The following is a 22943-nucleotide window of genomic DNA, read 5'->3' on the forward strand; positions in this document are numbered from 1 at the left end:
GCTGTCTCGCACTTCTGCTCGCTGCACCGTCAGGCTGAAGAGCCCCCCTGATGCCGAGCGCTCAAACTGCAGCCGGCCCCGCAGCCCCTCCTCCTCTGCGTAGGTGCCGTACTCGAAGGCCGAGCTGTGGGTGGTCTTCAGGATGAGCTTGCCGTCAGCATCTGAGGGCTTGTGGACGTACCAGAGCACGGCAAAGTGCGAGTCTGGACTGGTCTGGGATTTCACCGAGCAGTTGAGGGGGATGGGCCGGTTCTCCACCAATGTGATGCTCCTCTTTGACTTGCTCACCTGCAGCTTGGTCACTGCGAGGGAGGAACGGAGAAGGATGAGGAGATGGGTTATTAACATAGAAAAGAAACTCACCTGGTTTGGGGATGACCAGAGCGTCCTCCCCCAACTGCAGGCATGGCTGCTCTTGCTTGAGTCACACTTGCACTGGGCCCTTAAGATAAAGGTGTTTAGATGTTCTCCTACCAATCTTCTCTCTTCTTTCACTTCCCACTCTTTTCCTGGATCCTCCCACCATGTCCCTCAGCAAGAGGCTGCTTTTTCGCAGTTTGTCCTTTAAAAGATTCTCTTTCTTAATTGACTGTGGTCTAAGGCACCCAACCTAGCAAGAAGACTACACCCAAATACTGTGGGTTTTTTCACGGTGAAATCATACCACTTGCACCTCAGCGCAATGAGCTGTTGACCCATTCCAGAGAAAACCATTTCCAGGAAGAGTGAATTAAATGAGACTCTACTATTGTCACATGCCTACTGCTGTCACATGCCAGCCATCTCAGTGGCAAGTAACCCACAGACATGCAACAGCTAGGGGAGCAAATGTGGGCACAACTGGAAAAGAAGAAAGAACACCAGACTGGAAGGGATCAGCTGGGAGTGAGCTCTGCTCCAGCAGCCAGGAGATGTGGCTCCAGGTCCACCACGGACCACCCAGCTCAGAGAAGTCACAGGTATGTCACCTCCCTCGGCTTCCCAAGTGCAAGAGCAGTTCCCGTGCAGGTAGTTAAGTGGTCACACAGCATTGAGGACAGCATGATGGTGCCATTAGCTCTTGTCCCTAAAAGCAGAGAGACACACCGATTTCCAATTCCTCCATCCCTACAGGAGCAGGAGATAAAGCCTCTGCTGTATGTGCTCAGGCTGTGCCTGTTGCCCAAGCCTTGACCTGGAGCATTCTTGGCTGCAGGGGAAGACATAAAGTGCCTTCCTGTGACATTTGTGCTTGGTGTGTCCTGGAGTCTTGCCGGCTACAGACCGGAGGAGAGGACCAGCTCCCAGCTGAACACCCCACTCCTCCCAGCAGCTCTGCCACCACCTCCCCTGCTTTGCCACTGCTGCACCACCAGCACCTCCAACGCAAGGACGCGAGATGCCCAGATCTGACAGCCCAAAGAGATGAGTCCTAGGCTGAGCATGAAGGACAACTGGTTACCCAGGACATGAGAGCATAGTCAGGAAAATGTGAGGGGAGGTTCCCACGAACAGGGGTGGCATGCGAGGGGGTTGGGCAGGCAGTGGGTTTCCCCCACACCCCTCCAGGCAGGCTGGAGCCCCTTCCCGGTGCACCCTGTGATGGTGAGTGCTGCTGCTCAGGCATGGCTTATACAGGCTGTCCTGACAACCGGTGGGTCAAAAGTCAAGAGGCAGAAGGTGAGTACCACAGTCCTGCTCCAGCCCTCCCCATCCCAACCTCTCCAAGCTTCCCCGTCTGCCACCGCTGCTGCTCAGCCTTCCTCTGCCTGGCATAGCTGCCTCCCTCTGGAAGAGGGCGTGCCGTCTTGCTGCCAGGCAACTTGTAAATCTCTTAATGAAACCTAGTGAGCGTCCTGTGCATGAGTGGCATGACAGAAATGTGGCACCAGAGGCACAGAAGACTGAAAGCTGTCAGGGGACCTGTTCCCATCCACAGCCTGGAGACCCATCCCACGCATCCTGTGTTTGCAGGGAAACAACATTGTCTCCTTTCTCTCACTGAGGCATGAGCTCCTCGTTTTGCATCATGCTTTACTTCCAGCTTCTCCCAGGCCCCAGGGTCTCGGATGCCTGTTGGCACAAGCGATGAGTGACAGGGCTGAGGGAGAGGAAGGGCATTGGCAAATGACATCAAATGGGAGGGAGGAACTCCCACCACAGTGACGCTTTCTGCTCTAACACAGCATCTGAGATAGGCATCCTGGTAACACATTAGATGTTCCCCTGGAGCCTGGATTGCCTATAGCTTCAATCAGTATGCTAATGAAGACACAATGCTCGTGTTATGGGTATGGCACACAGACAGTGGAGGGAGGGAAGAAGGAATATAGTCCCTTCTTTTCCCTCCCTGGAGACTTCAACCTAACAGAGAGATTTAGCAACACCCAGTTGTATTTCTGCTGTACCCCAGATACACTCCTTCCTCTTTGTTTCACTTCAGGACAGCAGCCTTAGCCACCCCACTCACACTCATCCCACCTTTTTGGCTCAGTGTTGGTTAAGAAAGGTTATTTCAAGCATAACTCAATCTTCCGAGTCCCTGGGAGACGAACCAATAAAGGGGAAGGTGATTCTCAGCAGTTTCCTTTTTCCCCCAGCCCCCTTTCCAAACAGTTTATTTTTAATTGGTACTGGATTATTTTCTGCAACCGTTACTAAGGAAACCTCTGTTCCTATAGCAACCGTGTATGTTAAGTCAGTGGCCCTATATCTATTAAAATGCAGTATATACACATGCTGCGTGTGGCAAGGTTGCTCAATTCCAACACACACGCACAGGACAAGCCAGGGTACGCACAGACTGGAGCTGCTGAGATCCAAGCATCCCTCCCAGTGCTCTTCCCACATCGCTGCACCTCCAGGAGATGAAAATGAGGAGGATGGGCATGGAGTAATTTTAAGCCTGGTGTTTGAGTCAACACACCTGCACCTCGTATATGACAGAGGTATTCCACTGAAGCAGTGCGAGCTTGCTCCCGGACCATAATCATGGCAATTCTCACTGCGTACAAACAGCATGGACCCCTAAGGTTATCCAAAAGGCTCTTGGATGACCTCTGTGCAGCTCCTCCTGCTTCCATTTGACACTTGGGAAGACACCTTCTTTCGTAGGGGTGAGGGCGATGGGGAAGAAATCTTATTAACTCTGGCAGAAATGAGACCTTAAATTCCACGCACACACCCCAGCCCTCCAAGCCCTCCTAGAAGCCACTGCAGCCAGCGTTCAGGAATTTGCCTACGCGTACACAGAATCCCACAGATCTTGATGAGATGATTGCTTCTGCTGCTGCTACCAGTTGGAGCAGCAGGCCCTGACAGGGAATTACAGGTCTTCCTTTTGCTAGACTGCACGCACTGGCACAGGCTCATAACACCGTGCGCGAAGTTTCGTCTAGATTAGAGGTATCAGTGATATATAATGACACCCCTGCCAATGCACTTCTCATTTAACGTGACTTATTTTCCTAACTGAGGCACACCACGGAAGACGCAAGAGCAGGTTTTGCTTCCCTCCCACAGAATTAGAGAGGACATTCTCAGTCTTTTCCAATCTGTGAACACCAAATGCTTCCCCGTCCAGGCTCCTGCAGACGAGGCAGGTGCACCTACCTCATCTTTGTTACCTTTTGCAGATCCTATAGAAATAATTTACGACTTTCAGAGACCGCAGGGTGAAAACTGCTGTGCTGGAAACACTTTGCCACACAGGTTACCTTGGGGTAGCTTCACCTTCGGGCTGCAGGCTGGTTTGCTTGCTCATGAAGGGCAGAGATCCTCTGCCCACAGTCTGGTTAAGACACAAGCAGCTTTGTGGTGCTGCTTGCACTTCTGCTCTCCCACAGGAGCAGAGGAGGGGGTGACCAGCCACCACCATTCACAGATATGCAAACTAATCCAAAAGGCTCATTTTGCATCTGGGAAAAATTATTTAAAAGGGAAAAAAAAAAACCCAACAAATTTCTGAAGATAGTGGTCCAAGGTGATGGTGATGGCAACAGTACAACACAATGCCAGGGAGTCCATCTCTTTCCATCCTGGTGGCAAGTCTACTACAGGGCAAAGCAAGTCCAACTACACGCTGTGCAGCTTGCCAGGTCATGTTTAAAGATGCCTGGATGACATGGAAATTATTGTTGCTGCTGGTGCATGAGTGAGACTGTGAGAAGACTGACACCCCAGGCACCAAGCCAGTCAAATCTCACACTCCTGACACAGGGGAAACTCCCTTTCCTGGCTTGGGGATTTGCCTGGGCAGAGAGCCAGGAAAGGGCTCAGCCTCCAAATGTGGAGCTGATCCAGTCTGCCCCAGGGGCTGGGTTTCGGTGAGCCGGGGCAGGGCTTGTTCCAGCGTTCCATCAAGCAGCGGAGGCGGTGGGTGCAGCAATGTGAGCAGGCACGGTTACTTGGCATTTTCTGCTATGCTGTAAAGAGGCTGATGTTCTCTTAACAGCCTCCTGAACATCTGCTTAGTGAGGGAAACAGGTGCATGCGTCTAGGTGAAGTTAACGTGCGTATCATCTGCACACCATATTCTTGTTGCCACAATGTCTCCTGGCTCCCTGGAGGGTGCCAGTAAAGAGGATATCATACCTTGATGTACTGTAATTGGCCCTACATATGCTATTAAGGCTTTCAGTTTACATTGGTAACAAGTCACGGTTACAACTCCCATTTTTTGTTTTTTTTTTTAAGCCAGCCTGGTGTCTTAGCCTCTGTGAAGCCACACAACCCATGTGAAGAATGTGTGCAGGCACTGAACTCTGCAGTGGTGCTCAGGCAGGGGCCCTGCAGGCAGTGCTGGGACAGAAGACATCAGGTCTCCGATGGCACAGAGACATGCTGTCCTGCACCACTGAGGGCATCCAGACACATCTGCTGGAGGAGCTCCGGGAGGATAAATGGGTGATCAGTCATACTGGAGCCTGGCCAGGACACACAGAATGGCATTAAAGATGCTAGGTGTCCACAGAAAGGCGTGGACACCTCACTTTACAAACTGTCCTCCAGCATCACAGTCCCTTTGCACTAATTCCCAGAGTGAGGAAAATGTCCTCACTCATTTGCAGGGATGTGCCTTGCCTCAGGATACCTGCAGCAGCTTCTGGTTCTCAAAGCTTGCACCTCTGGGCTGGGGGGCCAGGTCTGACACACCTTACAACTACAGCAGGTTACGGCATGGCTAGGTGCTCTACATGCTGGTATGTATGGCAGGGATTTTCTACACAGTGTCAAGCAGGCTATCAGTCTCCTCAAGCTGGGCATGTGGTAAAACAGAGTTATACAAATATTTGGTGGAAGGTATAGTAGTCATCAGAGGAGGAGAACAGAGGCAGTGACATGATTCACAGCTTTTCTGCTGACTCACTGAAGCCACCTGGCTCCCTTCCCTCCATTTCCTAATCATCAAGCAGGGGTTACAACACCTACCTTTACCAAAGCACTTTGCAATTTGTACCTAAAAATGCTGTGATAAACAGATGCTCTGTCTCAGACTCCTTACATCATGTTCCCTTGTAGGCAGGAAGAAAATACAACATCAGGAATTCACTTCCCACCTGGGAGCCACTGTTACCGAGTCCTGGGAATGGCAATTTTTAATTGCAGCTGAAGACACCTTCCCCCCAAAAAATCCCCTTACGAAACCCCAGTATGTTGCCAAGGAGGAAGGGGCTGCTGGCCAGGGAAGGGGCCAGCTCCACATGAGCCAGTAGCCGAGGCGCAGAAGGGGTAGGCAGGAGGAATGCCACCACCAGCCCACAGAGTCCCTGGGGAGCCCTGTCACTGTAGCAGGGAGGCGGTGTCCCACTTTAGAGGCTGTTGCCCTCTGGGGAGAGCTCCTCCAGAAGATGCTCTCGCCTGGAGAGAACTGATGAAGTGTTGCAAAAAGTTTTCCTGGGGAATGTCCTACTTTTAAAAGCCTCCGTTGGGATTTCACTGGGCTGAGGTGTGTATGTGTGGAGGGAGGAGAAACGAGGCCAACCCAACCCAAACCCAGACATGGTTCAACACCACACATGAGGCTTAGCAGGTCAATCAGGAGAGACTCATTTCCAGGAGCACGGCACCCAGGCAATTCTTCCTGCGAAGAACCCATCTCTCCCTGGTACCCTCAGTGTACAGCCCTGAAGGGCACCAGCTGGACTTTTGGGGCACAAGCTCAGCCAACCCCTTGGCCTGTGGTCACAACTCAGAGGTGCCTCTTCATTTCCCTCAATGGCAACTGGTGCCCAAATTCCTGCCTGAGGATGTTTGCCTGGGATTCAAGGGCCCCGCGTGCATGCCGGTCGCTGCCCTTGCCACAGGCTTAGACCTGCACTAATGCTCAGCCCGCTGCCAGCCCTTCTCCCTTCTACAACACAGGGCTGAAGAGCCTCCTCCACATGGGTTGCAAGGAGACCTGCGTTAATGACCACGGGGAACTGGGGTGACGGGAGTCAAGCAAGTACAGACCAACCTTCTGACTCAGCGTGGCAAGGGGTGGGTGACTCACGTTTACTAGGTTAGCTCAAAGCAAACCAATGTCCAAAAGGGAAAGATGTGCGAGCCCTTTCAGAGAAGAAGCATGAGAGAAAAGGCATTGGAAGAAGGGAGGAAGATGAGACATTCCTAGGAGGACCTTGCTCATTAGGCTTAACTGTGGCATAGAAATCACAGCAAAATAAAGACAGACTTCCAGCGCCAGGGCAGCCTCCCTGGAGATGGCAGGAACATGGCAGCACAGCTCCCGACTCCTGCTATTCTCTTTTAACAGAACACAATTCCTCCTGAAACTGGATTAGCGAGGTTGCAAATTGCATTAGCCAACATGGGAGGCTGCTGGTGCAACAGGAGCAGGAGAAAGGGAAATAGCATTAGACTTTGCCTGCCATTATTACTGCCATTATTAACTTGTCACTTTACTGTAGTGTTCCTATAACAATGAATTATTGCCTGCAAACAGGCTGACATGATTGAATTACAGGGAGAGCAGCTCCATGGGAAGGAGAGACAATGTTAACCCTTTCCTGAGGAAGGCTCAGCTGCTGCCCCCTTCCAAGCAGGCAGACAAAAGAGCTGAGGCTTTGACTTTGAACACCAACCTGACATCTTGGCCTTCAGCAGTGTTGGTTTCAGAACAATGTCAAAAGTTTCTAGGGTCCCCAAACTGCTCAGGTCGTTGCTGCATGTGGGTTGCTCTGAGCTGGACATGCAAACAAAAGCAGAATACAGGTCTGTCTGCAACAGCAATAAAGAGACACAGATGCAGTTCTATTTTTGCAGGTCTTCCTGCAATCTCTTTAGCCTACTAATTTTGTAAGGCTAAATCCCCTCTTTTGCATGCTGCTCCTTTCTCATATAAAGATTGGTCTCTGGAGAAGCCACCAAACTGACTGACTGCTAGTCTAGATGGATGTGGGTCACCTTTGTTCCCCCTCCTCCCTTGCAGGGTCAGTACCACCTGCTTGCCATCAGACAGGCTGCTAATCCAACTCCACTCTGCCCTGCCTGACTCCCTTGGAGAGACAGTACAATGGCCCTTCCACAGAGGGCTGTGCCAGGGCAGCACCCCTGCACAGAGCGGGAAGGAGTGGGAATGCCTTCACCCACCCAGGCCATACCCCTTGGCATCAACCTGGGTGCTACCCAAATGCTACCCCAACTCCCCTGGGCTTGAGCCTGCTGCCTTTGGTCTCTTCCTCCCTACAGAGACTGCTCCCATTTTGCTAAAAATCGGCTACATGACACTTCTCTCACAAATTCACCATTCCTTATATGAATGCCACAACCATCGTCTCCTGCAGCACGGACTCCTGGGTGCTCCCCACCCCAGGAGCAAGCCCAGGAGCTGTCTGTGAACCACCTCCTTGTGGGGACAGAAAGAGGCTGGAAATAAACCACCAAGTGACCTGCATTTCAATATGTTCAGCAAGTTGCCACAAAGTCCATAGCCCAGCAGCACAAATGCAGCAAGACGAGCTGCGTACTTCAGCAGCCGTGCGTACCTACGCTGCCCGTCACCCATTCCAACAGCTCCAGCCCAAAACCAAGCCCCAAGCACAGGCAGTGCCCCGAAGCGCAGGTTGATGCACTCAAAATGCTACCTATGGGTGCTGTGGCAAAGTAGAACAGGTGTCTCCCCTCGCACCCTGGGGTGGACCTGCCTGCATCAGATCTTCTGCTGTACCCACACCAACTTCAGCCCCACAGAAGGTGAGCATCAGCTAAGTCTACTGATAAGCAGCCCAATGCCCCTCCTCTCCCCAAAAGCAGCACAGTCAGACTGACAACCTACCGAACACATAGTTTGCGGGTCAAGTCCATCGCTGCATGCCACATGCTGTGGCACGAAGGCTGCAGGCGGTGACAAGGACATGTGCTCAGCTAGGGGACAGCCTGAGATTACCAGCCATGTCACACTGCAGCTGGCAGAGCAGCTAACAGACTAGCAGGTAACCAAGCAGGGCCTTGAGGAAGCACGCATATGTGACCCAGGTCTCTTTACAACCCAGAAGCCATACATCTGTGAGCATATATGGAGAAAGCGGAACTAATTCTCTCTGAAGGACAGGAAAGACGTAAGGCCAATTTAATAAATAAATAAATATACCCCAAAGCAAAATGCCCCACAAACCTAAACCCCGAAACCTTCCTGACAAACCCCGAAACGAATGTAAAAGTTCTGCAGGAGAGAGAGGTGAGGAGGGAGGAATAAAAGATTCCCAGCATGAGCTGTGCCTGCTGTCAGAAAACAATATACGGCTCACTGATCACTTGTAAATTAAAATATGGAGATAGGATCACTGGAAGATAAATTCAGTACCTAGTTCTAGCCACAAAGGATAAAGAAAGAAAAAAATAACATACTGAGATATTTAATCAACCCCTCATCAGAAGGATTTCCAACAAAGAGTGCTCTGTTAATTAGGGAAAAAAGTAATTAAATGTACCCGAAGAGCAAGTTATAACACATACAGCAGCACCACACAAAAGCTCCCATGCCATTCTGGAGGCTGGCCATTGATGGCTGAATTTCCTAACGGGGTATCAGAAAAATACTTAAGAAATTTGTGTAGGTGCACACTGTAAGTACAATTGCACCCTGTGACTGACTTTTGCACACACTGTATTTCACTTGAGCACTTTCAGCGGTTATCACTGAAAAGCTGGCTGCTACAGAGACAGACGAGATGCTGAGGGTGGTATGAAATACCATTTTCTTGCCATCCAGAGAGCAAGCTCTCCTGACAGACCCCAAGCAGGATCATGAGATCTTTTGGACGCTGCCTGCAGCAGCCCTGCCAGCCCCAGGCTGTCAGCGCTGCCCTCTGTGCAAAGATATGTCCCCTGAGAAGGACCCAACCGAATCCATCCAAGAGCTCGCTCACTCTACTCACTGTTAACTATTCCTTTCTGACAGGTTAATTTTCTGCAGGTTTAGTAAACTGAGCTTGGCACACAGCAGGATCAATGCTGGCAAAAGGAATAGGACAGGACCATGCAGCCAGCAGCATGCATTAGCAATGAGGATCACCTCCTGCTGTGCAACCAAGTGCTAGATCAGCTCCACCTGCACCCTAAACCCTCACGATGCTGCTGCCTCCATAAATTAACTGGTGAATCTGTCTACTGTGTGGAAGAACAACCAAGCAAAATGAGCCATCTGTCATTTCTCAAGGAATTGTCTTCTTCAACTTCTTAAGGACAGAGGAAGAATCACACTGATAAAAGGACCTGATGAGATGCATCCATGGGTCCTGAGTGAACTGGCAGATGAAGTTGCTAAGCATTAGAAGTTGTGGCAGTCTGGTGAAGTTCCCAGTGACTGTAAAAAGGGAAAAAGCCAAGGGGCTGGGGCTCCATGCATGGACCGGGAAAGGAGAACAGTGGTCAACACCTGGTTGGACACCCACTCATCACCAATGCTCCCTCTCCCCCATGGGCTGCCCCTGATGACTCTGCTTTCGAAGTCTTCAAGGACATGAAGGACGCACGAAGCTTTAGAGCTGGACAACATCTAACTACTGTTCACTGCAGAGTATTTTAGTCCAAGGAGAGCAAACAGGGAATCGATGAGAAGCTGAAGTGTGCAGAGAGAAGACATTCAAGACAACATCAAAGAAGCTGCATGTGCACAGACTGCAAACAGGCTGACACCGTGGTTCTGTAATGTGCATGCTGCAAAATAGGAGTGGAAAACCGCTCCGGAGATATCAAAGGCAGAAGCAGAGAATGCTTTGAAATCGAAGTGAAAAAATTGCTCCTAAAAAAGTAACCATGAAGAGAGTTAATTTGAACAGAGAAGCATATTCTGAATACAGCCCAGGTCTCCTGGTGTTGTCAGTCTTGTTAGGGGGCTGAAAAGAAAGACTGCCTGCAGTAAAATCAATGGGCACACACAGAGCAGGCTGAGCCAGGTCAGGGTCCCAGTAGGTATTAAGGATGCCTTCCCACCCCCTTCACCCTTGTGAAATGCACCTGAGGTGCTTCACACATTTAAAATCCAACTTCTCAGGTTATGCCCTTGGGTGCATTTTCCAGGCTGAAGCCCCAAGGGAAGCCTTGAACATAACTGCAGCCAGCCACACACACTTGGCTCCAACAGAAACCTTCCACGGGCAAACCTGCAGAGGAGCCAAGTACCATTGCTCCCACATGGGAAACCAAAGGCAGGGGGAGGTGAAATATAGCTTGGACCATGCAAGGCCAAGCATCCCCAGCATGGGGTGGGAAACACTGCAGTGCATCCAGCACGAGCTCCTTCCCCTGTTGCTGCTCAAACCAAAGGGCTTGTTTCCACATAGAAATGTTTTTGTGGGATCAAGACACCATTTGCTCTGGGTGCCTCAGCTCTGCTGACACCAATGTAACCTCATGCCCACGTGTGACCTGCACAGGGACAGATTTGCCTGGCTGAACGATGTGGCGGAGCACCTCTCCGATCATCGTGAGTGCAAAACCACAGCTGGCTTGACAAGGCCAGCTAGGAAGTGCCCCACCTGGAGCAGAGCATCCTCACATGTATGTGTGCTCATGGGTGAAACCCCACCTCAAATCTGTATTTACAGACCAATGCCCAAACACCAGAGGGTATGTAACGCACCACAGCAGCAGTGAGGAGGCCCTCAGGCATGTGTGACAGTGACAGTGCATGGAGAAGATGGGGGACAGGGATGTTTGGAGCAGGGTGTGATGGCTAAGCATGGAGAAAAAGCACCCCGCAGCCTGGGATAAATAACTGTGCCAAGGAGGTGGCAGCAAGTCTAAACGGGGAAGCTGTCCCAGAGGACCTTGCAAGTGTGGGGACATAACTCCCCAGGGCAAACTGGAGAGGAGACTACTGGGGGTATGAGGTGGAAGAAGCAAACCCACCTGTGCTACCCAGAAAAGAAGAAGGGCTCCAGCTGGGTTGCTACTGCAGGTCTATGCAAGGGGACAGTCCTGGGTCATGCCACACTGAACCCCTTCATTTCGTCTGTTCAGTGTGCTGGAAGCCAACAGGAAAGAGCAGCAGCACCTCTGAAGGCAGAACAGCAGGTCTTACCCTGCTGGAGGTGAAGGGAAAGGAGCAAGTCCCCAAGCACCCAGTGGAGAGGAGACTGCTCTGCACTGCAGTCGCAGCTGCTGATGAACAGCCTCCTGTCTCTCCTGAGCACTTCTTGAATCCCTTCATCACTCAAGCAAGAGTACAGCTATTTGCCAGATTGAGCAGGCAGCTGTAAAGCAGGTAAGCAGTGCTATTCTGCAGAGCAAAACCACTCTGAGATCAAGCAAGCAGCAAACTTAAGTCTCCAGACTTCATTTCTGTAAGGAAGTTTTCAGCTCATTAGCTTTTCCTGTTTAACTTTATTGCTGGGTTCTGCCAGCAGCAAAAAGTGTCAAGTTTTTAAGTAGGCACTTCCTGGCCCTTGAAAACACTTGTTTGAGCCTCCGTTCAAGAGTCTGGTCAGTCCCCACTGGCCACTCATCGTAGAAAAGGCATCTTTCACATCCATCCACGAGAGGATTCGTCACACGCAGACATCACTAAGAAATGAGATGGAAGAAAGGCACTAACAGTAATATCTGATTTTCACTTGTTAGGGAAAGTCTCTCCTTATACTCCACAAGTGTCTTGGCAATTGTTTGAAAGTCACTTCTCCTCTCCCAGCATTAAGCGCGACATAAAGCAGCTTGTTTTTCCAATCCTCCTCTGCCTCATCCCCTCCTCATCCTCCCAGCATCCCCAGCCTGGATGGTCCCAACCATCCCCTGCTTGGCTGCTCACTGAGTCTTCAGAAGGAAGGACAAGCGGGATACTGAGCAGTCTCTCCGTGGCTGCCAGGGATGGGCTTGGACAAAGAGGTAAGGGTCCTCTGCTCTCTGCTCCTTAGGTTTCTCTGGCCACCACTAGCCCAACGCAGCCAGTGCTGTCCGTGGTGGTTTCTCATGGACAGTAGGAGAGCGGCAGAGCGCTTTTCACCCACCCAGGCACAGGGTTTCAGGGGAAGCACAGCTCTGGCTCACCCAGCTCTCAAATTAAGGTTCAGGCATAAGCCTCCCTCAGCTTCTCCAAGGCCAGCTTGAGGAGCTCCTACCCTCCCCCTCCATGATGGTTTCAACTTGACAGCTTCTAATAAACCAAACTTTATAAAGCAGCCCCTAGAGAGCCCCTGGAAGCTAATTAATGCTCTAATGAAGAGCCTGACTGCCTTGTTTGCTTGACGGCTCCCAGGTCAATCAATCTGCCATAGCCCAGCTTGCAAAAAAGCAGCGAGGAGCCCAGCACCCCTGGCGTCTGCTCGGTTATCATCCCCCGCCACCCCTCCTCATCCCTCCTCCCACGTCCATTACTGTCAAAAACCCAGCAGCAAGAGGGCAGATTTATAGAGGTGATTGCAGCTTCTCCCCATGTGCCTGCTCCAGGATGAGTCATGAAGGGCCGAGAGACAACATGAAGATGGGGGCAGGAAGACCACAGAGGCAGGGGGAGGTGGGTGCCCTGCAGGTCGGGATGGGCAAGTCTATGCCTGAGTATGAAAGGGGTGAGATGCTTGGAGGGGGGATTGCCACAACCTCCTGCTTGTGTGAAAGCCCTGCTTTTTTATTCTACTGTTGCCAGAGTGACTCCCCAGCGCTCAGACCCCAGGCCCTCTCAGAGGTCTGCCACATCACCCCCCGTCTCATGCTGCAGGGGAAAGATAAGTGCAGTAATGCAACAAGGACAACAGCAATTTAATAAACCAGCACAAATCGCTCAACCCTCCTTGCCAAAAGAACCCTACCCAGACGTCCTAGCCTGCCCAGATCACAGCACAGTCCCCATCATGCACTGTGTCGCCGGAGACTGTCTGCTGCCCTTGTCTGAGTCCTGCAGACCACACCGACACACGCTGCTCCCAGACAGCACCTCCCATCTCAGCTGCTCCATCCCTGAAAACCTGTCAGGGAGAAGCAAGATCCAAGGAGGAGCTGGGAACAGAGCCTGCCTGAGAGCCCTTGGGTTTCCCCTTGTCCCCCACGCATCTACCACCTTCCTCCCTGGCAGGACATAGAGCCCAGGTACTGTTTCCCCTCCACGCTGCATGAGGAAGGGGCAGGGAGCAGCAAGGGGGTACTGCTCAGTCCGCATCTTCGTGCTGAGATGTTTCAGGGTCACCTGGACAGGGAGTCACCCTGCCTGCCCCCTCTAAGGACAGGACACATCTGTCCTGGCTCACCTCTTGCAGATCAGCCCTGTAAAGCTTCCATGGAGGATGCTCTTGTCCACCTGGCAAAGGGCAAATGTGCAAAGGGCAAGGAAATGGCTCCAGAATGGAAAGACATGGCAAACCTTTGGGGCAAGCCCCAGCTTTCGAGGATGAAAGAACTGGGGTTTCAGAGGCAGGCCAGATACTGCAGCAGAAGGGGAGCCTCAAACATAAGGCTGCAAGTGGGAAGAAATCTCCACCCCAGCACCTGGGTCTTGCTCCAAGCTCAGCCTGCGCTCCTCTGCATGGTCTCCTCCCAGCTTTGGCTTTGGGAAAGCAGCTGGCACAAACTGAGTCGTACTTTTATTGTTCTTTTCCCTCCTGCTGCATCATAAGCTTACCCAGAAAGAAAACAACAGGCAGCTCAAGAGATGGAAGCAAAAAGTTCTGTTGCCAAAACTAGGACATAAGGACATGAAATGGCCACAGGTGATCTAACCAGTCTGGTCACAATCCTGCCCAACAGACCCCCAAATCTGCCTCCAGATGCCATGCAGGGCACATCTGCCATCCCATCTATAGACCTTCACTTCGGAGCTGGGTTAACACTACCACTGCCTGTCTTACTCACTTCCTCCTTCAGGAGCTATGTGTTTTGTTTCTCAAATACTGCTTGTCTCTTCCTGCGAGTAGGAAAGGATCGGAGCGTTTCAAGCTGCTGACATTTCCTCAACATCACCTCTTGGCCATACCATAGATCTAGGTGAAATTACTTTGCAGCCACATTACATACAATTCAAAACCAGTGCTGCCACCTCTGCAGTTGCCACTCAGCATGGATGACAACTACAAACACTACCCTCTGCAGGAAGGATACAAAGGGATAGCCTGAGCACTGAAACAGCAAACTGACACACGAGGAGAAGCTCCAGCACCCCAGTCCTTTGAGGATGTGGGATTTCACAAAGCAAAGAGATTAATGAAGCAATCAGGCAGACATTATTTTACCTTTCTCACCTGAACACACTTTAGAGGCTGACATATATTGATTGATACATCTGCACCTGGAACCTGTCAAATAGAAAGGTCACTCTGACAAACAGGGAGCAGGGGTTTAAGAGAAAACTAGAATCCCAGTGTCAACTTACAAGCTGGAAACACATGCTGGCTCAATTTGCCAGAAGACCTCCAGACAAGCCTTCTTTACAGTGTCCCTTAGTGGATCAGTAGTGGAGATAGTTCACCCCAAACTCACCCTAAACTCACTGCCATATGGGTCAAGGCAGGAACCCACGGCTAGTGGGGAAGGGAAAGGAGAAAGCCAAGACTAAGACATCCAATAGCAGCCTGAAGTTATGTCACATTAAGGTGACTACAGAGCCACAGACTTAAGACTGACAGCACTCCCAGGTGTTCAGTCATTCAGTCATAGTCCTGAATGACCCCTTTTGAAGATGCCCAGACATTAATCTGAAAACCAGTATCTGCTTCATCAGCACAGGTCTGACTGTGGGCACTAGGGTGATCATTCAGAGGTGACTGAGGAAGGCACTTCCCGCATCATCCCGGCTCCTCTCTGGAGATTATCCAGCCAAAGACCCAGCAACGACAGCAGCCTGCAAAACCAGAGAGAACCACAGCAGTCACTGGCACAACTGCCAGCATTGCATTCACAGAGAACATCAACCATCCACTCTCAAAGGCTGCCAGGGACATGGAAACAAAACACAGAGAGAGTGCAACTGCAGTGCTGGGGATGCTCTGAGGAGCTCTCCTCTTCTCCTCCGTCCTCTTGTGGGTCATCAAACCACAAACATTGGACCAACAGCTGTGCAGCTGTAGTTTGTTGAGCAGCAGGGAGACAGGGAAAGGTAAAGACCACAGAGACTTACATGACTTGTTCTGTTAAAGCATCACTTGATGGTTACTGCTTCAGTAAAGAATCAGCAGCTGCCAGAGCATGGTTTAAATGTCCTTTGAATGTCCTCCTGGTCACCCTGAGCTGTGACACAGAAGCTCTCTTCTGGAAGCTGTTATCAAGGATTTCTCGTCCAGTCTCTGTCTCACACACATATTCACACACAGAGATGTGCCACGAAGAAGCATACTACTTCAGGGACCATATCCAGTCAACGCTGTTTCCTAGGGAAATAAGCTAAAATGATGAACATCACCAGCCTGACCTTGCGAGCAGTAAAACATGCATTACAAGGCAGGATAATCAAGATAAATGGACAAGATTAACCTGGAGATGAGAGCAAAGAAGGAGGAAGGGAAGAAAGAGGATGGAGAGCTCATGAGGTGCCTGGAACTGCAGCATGCCCTGACTTTTCCAGAGTCATGCTAAGGGTTGGGGAAAGTGGAGAAGAGTATGAAAAGTGCCACTGAAGGGACAAACACAAAGCTCAAGCCAGAAGACAGACGCCAGGACGGAGTACATCTGCACAGGAACATGAAGGGAGGACTGACCCTGCTGCAAAGACCTGAGCCAAGAGTCTTAAAGGTGCTAGAAGCCTCACTCCAAACATCAGCTCCAACCCTAAGGCTGAGACAGCAATAAATGGTTCAGCTCAGCCATGGCCCAGAGCTGCCCTGACCATGTATCCCTGCACCCTTCGTGGATAGTAGAAAGCAACACCAAAATATCAGTGATAAGGCCTACAGAAGGCATCTAACTCTCTCCACTGGCTGTTCATGGAGCACAAGTGCCCTGTAGGTTTCCTGACTCTCCCTGCCAAGACAGGTTTCTCTTGCCTAGCTGTTGCACACTCTGCGTGGGCACCCACAGCCTTGGTGACTTCCAGCTGGAAAGGGCTCAATTTCTGGTGGGGCTCTTTGATCACTAGCTGCTTTTGAAGATGCCTCCAGCAGAGTGAGATGCAACCAGTTACTAAAGAGTGGCAGCACCTCACTTACAGCGTGTGTGCACATGCAGGCTGTGATGGGTTTGCCCTTGGCTGGGGCCAACCCACACACACACTGACGCAATTTCCCACCCCCCCCACCGGAGGATAGGGGAGAGAATTAAAGGGGTAAAGGGGAAAAAGGACTCGTGGGTTGAGATAAGAACAATTCAATAACTACAATAATATTGAAAACAATACTATATACAAATATACAAATGAGTGATACACAGTGATACTGCCCCCCCACCCAATGACCAAGGCTCAGCCTGTTGCCAGCTAACGACCCCGGAGCAGGGAGAGTCCCGAAACCGCCCTCACAGAAAGGAGATAACAGTCCTAGAGTCCCAGACTGAGAGCTGACTGGGGTGGGGAGGGGGGAAGGCCTTAGGAGAGCGACCACCTGGAGCGAGATGACCCAGAGCAAAAGAGATCCAGAACCAAAAAAGGGCCGATCTTCCAGAGGGTCCTCACCTATATACTGGGCATGACGTGTATGTTATGGAATAGATTATTGGCCACTTCAGGTCTCAATCCCGAACCTAAGATCAGATCCTGGGCTAGTAACTGGGGCTGTGCTCCCTCCCAGCTTCTCCTGTCTGTGGACAGCATAGAAGCTGAAAGACCTTGGGCCATCCTGGCAACAACTATAAACATCACTGTTATCAGCTTTATTCCTACCACAGATCCAAAACACAGCCTCGAAGAAAGTTAACTCTGTCTCAGCTTAACCCAGGACACAGGCTTTGGTGGGAACATGCCTTTCTTCTTTGATCCTGTTTGTCCTGTCCCTCTCATCTCTTCCCCAGGTTAGTCTGCTCTGATGAATGGAGGTGGCAACCTGAAGGCCACCTCTGTCTCACAATAACAGCCCAGGGAGTGGACCGAGCTGCAGTTACCTCACCTCCCAGAAGAAAAACCCATGAACAGGACACAAGGAGCGAAGAGAGGACCCAGTTCCCCAGAGGTGGATAAGGGAGCTCCAACATATCCACGGCTGAAGAGCTGAGCAGTCCCACCTGTACTATGCACAAGTGAGAGGTATCAGCTGCAGCCACGAGAGCAGTCCTTGCTCTGGAGAGACCACCGCAGCACTGGTACATACCTTGTCCCCACGATGCACCCCCCAGCCCCTCTCACACACTCTCAGCACTCACCCGGCCTTAGGACCCTTATTTCCAGCAGGTTGGAGGTTCTGTCCGCCAGCCGTGTCCAGCTGCTGTTGTAGTTCTTCCTCCAGAGCTCAGCCACACACTGGTACTTGCCAGCCTCTGTGTCGCTTGCCCTGCTGATGCTCAGGCGCACGTTGTTGCTGGACTCTGCCTTCTCGATGGCGCTGCGGGTCCGGAAACCTGTGTACCTGTCACCCCACTGGACCCCGCCATCACGCGTGAAGGTGACCAGGTCGTGAAACTCGGTGCTGCCTGCTGGCTGGAAACGCCATGTCACTGACACCGGTACCCACGATGGGTAGTGGGGTTTGATGATGCATTGGAGGTCGAAGGACTCGTTGTAGGTCACCCCAGGGGTACGGGAGATAGCTGTGACAGCAAAGCCGGCCTCTGTGGAAAGAGAGAAAAGGGCTTTGAGAGACACCTGTCTAAAGAGGCTCTGCTACTAGCATGCAAAAGCTAACTGTGTTGGTTCCTCATTTGCAATTGCAAATTGGCATGAAAAGCAGCAACAAAAACACACTTAAGTGCCTGCATAGTGGCGACTGCCTGTGTGAGCACTATCTGCAGTGGCAGCAGGATCGCACTCCATTTCTGCCCAGAGGAGCAAGATCCCTTGAGACCCGGAGGCCAATCAGCCAGCCTCCGCAGATTGCTGAAGCCCCGTGCGGAAACACAGCAGTGTAGCGGCAAGGGAGCAGCAGCAGGCAGAGCAGCTGCCTAGCACAAGCCTGACTGCTCACAGTCCCTGCGATTCACATCCACCGCTTGGGCATGGGGTCCCCATGCTGTCTCCCACCCCAGGTCTGTGGCTGGTTGCTGCAGATGAAGGAAAAATGAGCAAAGTGAGAAGTAGCAGCCTTTGTTCATGCATCAGAGAGGTGGCAGCGGTTATGAAACCCCAGGATGGAGGCAAGTGAAAGAAACAGAGGGTGGTTGCTCCTGTTCACTCAGCACGGCCTTTGTTCTCTTTCAGATCACAGCTCCAGGACGGCTTTATGCAGTTATCCTCGCACGTGCACCACTCCATAAGATGGTCAATATGTTTTGACTCATCTACCCCTAGCACTTTGTTGGTTATGGGGAGTTGAAAAGCAGCAGCCTATTAGTAATTTGAAGATAACATTCCCAGGCTTACATTTAGAGTGAGGGCATTTCCATTGCTCAGTTGTTCCAAGCTGCAGAGAGAAAATACTTTCTTCTCTTCCAGTCACTTCAGGGCACCCAGACGATTCAGCAGGGACCTTGTTTTCCATTGGCAACATCCCTACGAAGCGCTCCCTTCCCCGGATGCCCTGAGGGGTGTCTCACACCAGCTGGCAGCCCTCCTCCCTCCCCCTGCAGTGCCCAGGGCCCAGTTTCTACTGGAACATCATCTGGATCAGTACAGAGCTTCAGCCTGCCACTGGCTTGAAATTACAGTACAAGAGATGAGCCGGGAGCTCGCTGAAACCCACAGAGCTGCTGCTGTGGGCCAGATGGGCTGCAGCACGGTCACTGCTGTATCTGCACGCTTCCAGCAAGTGCCTCTGCAGCCTCACAGCGTCACCGTGCCAGAGTGACAGGATGTGTAATTACTGAGAAAACAGGTCAATCTTTGGGATTAAAGCCTCTTGCAACATGTTCAGTGATTATCCAGGAGAGGCGAGTGAGACCCAGGCTGTCACCCCTGCAGAACTCCTGCATCTCATACCCATGTAAGCCCTTACCTTCAGACCCTGCAGCAGCCCTCCTGCCCTGGCAAGTGCATTACTGGGCCCAGTCCAGAGCACCGCTGAGCCAGCAATGGCCACCTAAAGCCAAGTTAATTTCACCAAGACCAGCTCACTTCGTAATGTTTAATCTCCACTTGGCCTGGGCAAGGAAGCTTCAGGACTTTTCTTGACCACCATGCAAAAACCATGTGTTTTTCTCAGGTCCTCAACTCAACCAACACGCTCATGGCCCTTAGGTTAACACACAAAGGCCCTTCCTTCCTCCAGGTCTTGGTACACAAAGAGAGAAGTCACGCATAAAAGCAGGCAGATTTTCCGCAAGATCTCCCCACAGGAATACAGCAGCCCCCCCTCACTGTGCCTGCACCCTCCTTCCCAGCCAGCCAGGGACTGAAGTCCCTGCCAGGCACTTGATATCCTCAGAAGTTCAGGGACTTATGGTCTCATCTGACAGCACATCTCTTCTGGCTATTGCTTCTGAACCACTGTGTAGATAGATTTATGGGTTTGAACATCATCTATGCTGGTTCAGCTAAAGAGTTTCTCACCCTGGCAGACTGGCAAATGATTAGACCTTAAATTGAAATGTAACTGTCACTAAATTTACTGCATTTTTTTTTTACTAGCAATTTCTGTAGCCATAAACCTCTCTTGTTCCTTCTTAGCACCTTCCATTTGAGTTTCTCAGGACACTTCAAAAACATTATGCTGAACAAAAAATAGCAGATTCAGCGGCAATGAAACAATACCCAATATTTTCTCCACTAAATTCTCATAAACTACTTCAGCTTTGCTAGCTATAGGAAGAGGACCTAGAAATTTCTTAGGACTTGACAGAATGTGCTCAACAGCTGGCAATTTCTCTGGGACAAGGAGCAGAGGAGGAGGGACAACTACCTTCCCATCACCTCTTCTGGAACTGCTGGGCAATTCCGAGCATCTTAAATTTTAACAAGAGTAAAAGTGATACATTTTAAAATCTCAGCACTTAATCTCAACACTTCTACCAGTGTCAGAGTAAAGGGAAAGGCTGATACGTGGACTTACAGCAGCCTAGATGCTGCTAACCTCATGAGGAAGACACCGTTGAAACCAGATGGGAATCTGCCTTTAGTTCTTTATAAACTAACATCCATATCTGCTTTTGGAAGCTATATAGCAAAGACTTCTAGCTCCAAACAGAACAGCCTCTGAAAGAAGGTCAAAAGTGAAGTGGAGAGAAGGAGGAAAAGAAGCAAGATTTTAATCAGAATATGATACAACTTTGAAGTCTGGTCTCTCACACATGTTGCCAAAGCTTAAGATTAATACTGCAGAGAATAAAAAAAACCCCAAACCCTAAAATTTCCTATTTCCATCTTTCAGTAGTGTTCCCTGATTGTTTATAGCCTTGGCATTCTGCAAATCAGTGGCCTCATAGGAGCAGTCATCCTTTCTTCAGTCTCCACTAGAGCGTTTTTGGAACTAGTCCAGGACTTAATATAGCAGGGCCTGAGCAGAACCAAAGTAATTCACAATCCATGCAAAACCCCTAATGCCCTACCTGCCCTCTCCTAAACTGATGTGATCTCACTGTGTTTGAAATGGAGGAGCTCTTTGGCAAGGCAGAGTACCAGCTGCAATGATCCCAGGTCCTAGTTTGGCTCAGTCATGGACAACGTTGTGGTTCCAGGCTGGCAGCTCAGTACCTCCTTGTAGAGGCAGTGAGGACCATTCCTGACCCATGTCTTCTGCAGGCTTCTGATGCTGTAAGAGATGCTCACCATTTCTGGTGGCCAGGCCAACATATGCCCAGCGTTTTGTTCTCCTGGTCTGGTGAGTGGACGTAAGGTTTACCCAAGGCAGGCAAGGAGGCATCGATGACCATGGGCTGCCAATGGAGCACCACCACTGCATTGCCCATAGCCCAGCTCCAGTGCTGGGGGGACACGTCATGGGACTGGCAGCCTCTCTCCTCAGAAGGATGCTGGAAGCACTGCCCCTCTCCCTAGCCACCCCCTGCTTTGCTCCTGCCACAGCCACCCCTCAGACTTTGCCCCGACACACAACAGACCATGCAGGTGTTTTGCACCAACCTACCGGGAGCTGTGGGGGTGTTGCTGGGTACCTCCATTTTGCTGTCAAGCAAGGGCGGGAGTGCCAAGAGCAGCCCCGGTTATTTGCAGGTGACCTCCTGGGGCAAAACAGGCACATGAGGAGCACAGCTGCATGGTTCCCATGCTTCAAGTACTCACCCAAAGCAGTGATGGACACTGGGGTGCCTGTGTGCCGCTCCCCAACCATCTGCCACTCCCCATCCAGCGTCCGCATCCACTCGGCCACGCGGCACTCATAGTGGCCCTCATCCGCCTTGACACTGTTGAAGATCTCCAGGGTGAAGGAGCCGGGCCGGACCTGCTCCACCTGGATGCCCCCATAGCTGCTGCGCTCAGTGTACGAGGGGCCGGGCTGCAGGGTGCCTTCCCGATCCAGACGCACAATTTCGCTGCGCCGGTTCAGCTTGTCCACCAGCTGCCAGGCGATGGAGAGGCGGCTTTGGGGCCCGATGCCTGAGCGCACATTGCAGCCAAAGCGCAGGCTCTCCCCCTCCAAGACATTGCTGGCGTTGTTGATAATCTCCAAGGAGATGCTGGTCTCTAAGGAGAGAAACGCATACACACAGGGGAGATGATACACACTCGCCACTTCTTGGTCTGCAAGAAGGATGCTGCTGGCCAGAGAGGCTTTCTACCAGGTGCAGGAAACTGCCCACGCATTTGGGTCCAGGCATATCTTAACCTCAAGTGTGACCACATCCAAAAACAGCTTGTGGGCAGCGAGCTGCTCCTGGTGACTTGCATACTCAAAGCAGGTGTAGGCCAAAGCTGGTAGAAATCTCTCTGCCTACGGCTCATGAGACATTGCTGCATCTTCTGGTCGCAGGTCTGGAATGGGATCTCAGCAAAACTTGAGGGAATTTGTGTTGCTACAACATGCATCGCATGCAACTGGCTCTGCCAAAAAAACTTCCAGCTCCCTGGGCTTTTCAGTTCATGTCACCCTGATCACCATCTTGCCACATCCATTCCTACAACACCTTTTGGGAGAAGGTCTCCCAAACTCACATTGCTAGTGATACTAGAGGTAGCTATCAGTGTCTGGTAACATCAAAAAAACCTGGTATCCTGAGCTCCTCAAGAGATGTCAGGCTTTATGGCTGTTTTTTCAGAGATACTGAGTGCTGGTTACTCCTGCTGTCTTCCATCGGAGTTATGGACACTTAGCACCCTTGAAAAATCGTCACATTTGTTCCTGGAGCTGGTGATTTATCAAATGGCAAGAATGAAATCTGTCTGAAAGGTGGCTGTGCCTAGAAGTACTACATTTTAGACATTTGTCCACTGCCAGATTTCTAGCTAGAGTAATTTGCAAAGCCAAACAAATGAGACCAAATATCGGTAGGAGAGAAAAGGAACAGAATTTCTTTTGGAGAAATGAAGAGGGGAAAAAAAAAGCTGGAGGAAAGGGCTGCATTTCCCTACAAAA

The 22943-nt window shown here is 51.0% G+C and overlaps 1 protein-coding gene across 1 annotated transcript in view; it reads right to left on the reverse strand.

Annotated features, from left to right (window-relative positions):
• The window catches only part of LOC104461562 (immunoglobulin superfamily member 3-like), a 68114-nt gene that overhangs the window by 8583 nt on the left and 36588 nt on the right, over window positions 1-22943 (reverse strand). The window contains 3 exon segments of the mRNA XM_010073197.1: window positions 1-302; window positions 17689-18093; window positions 21653-22054. The exon segment at window positions 1-302 is cut by the window's left edge and continues 24 nt beyond it. Coding sequence (XP_010071499.1) covers window positions 1-302; window positions 17689-18093; window positions 21653-22054 — 1109 coding nt within the window.

The sequence above is a fragment of the Pterocles gutturalis genome, unplaced genomic scaffold (assembly GCF_000699245.1).
Source record: "Pterocles gutturalis isolate BGI_N339 unplaced genomic scaffold, ASM69924v1 scaffold6422, whole genome shotgun sequence".
In the NCBI taxonomy this organism is placed as follows: Eukaryota; Metazoa; Chordata; class Aves; order Pterocliformes; family Pteroclidae; genus Pterocles; species Pterocles gutturalis.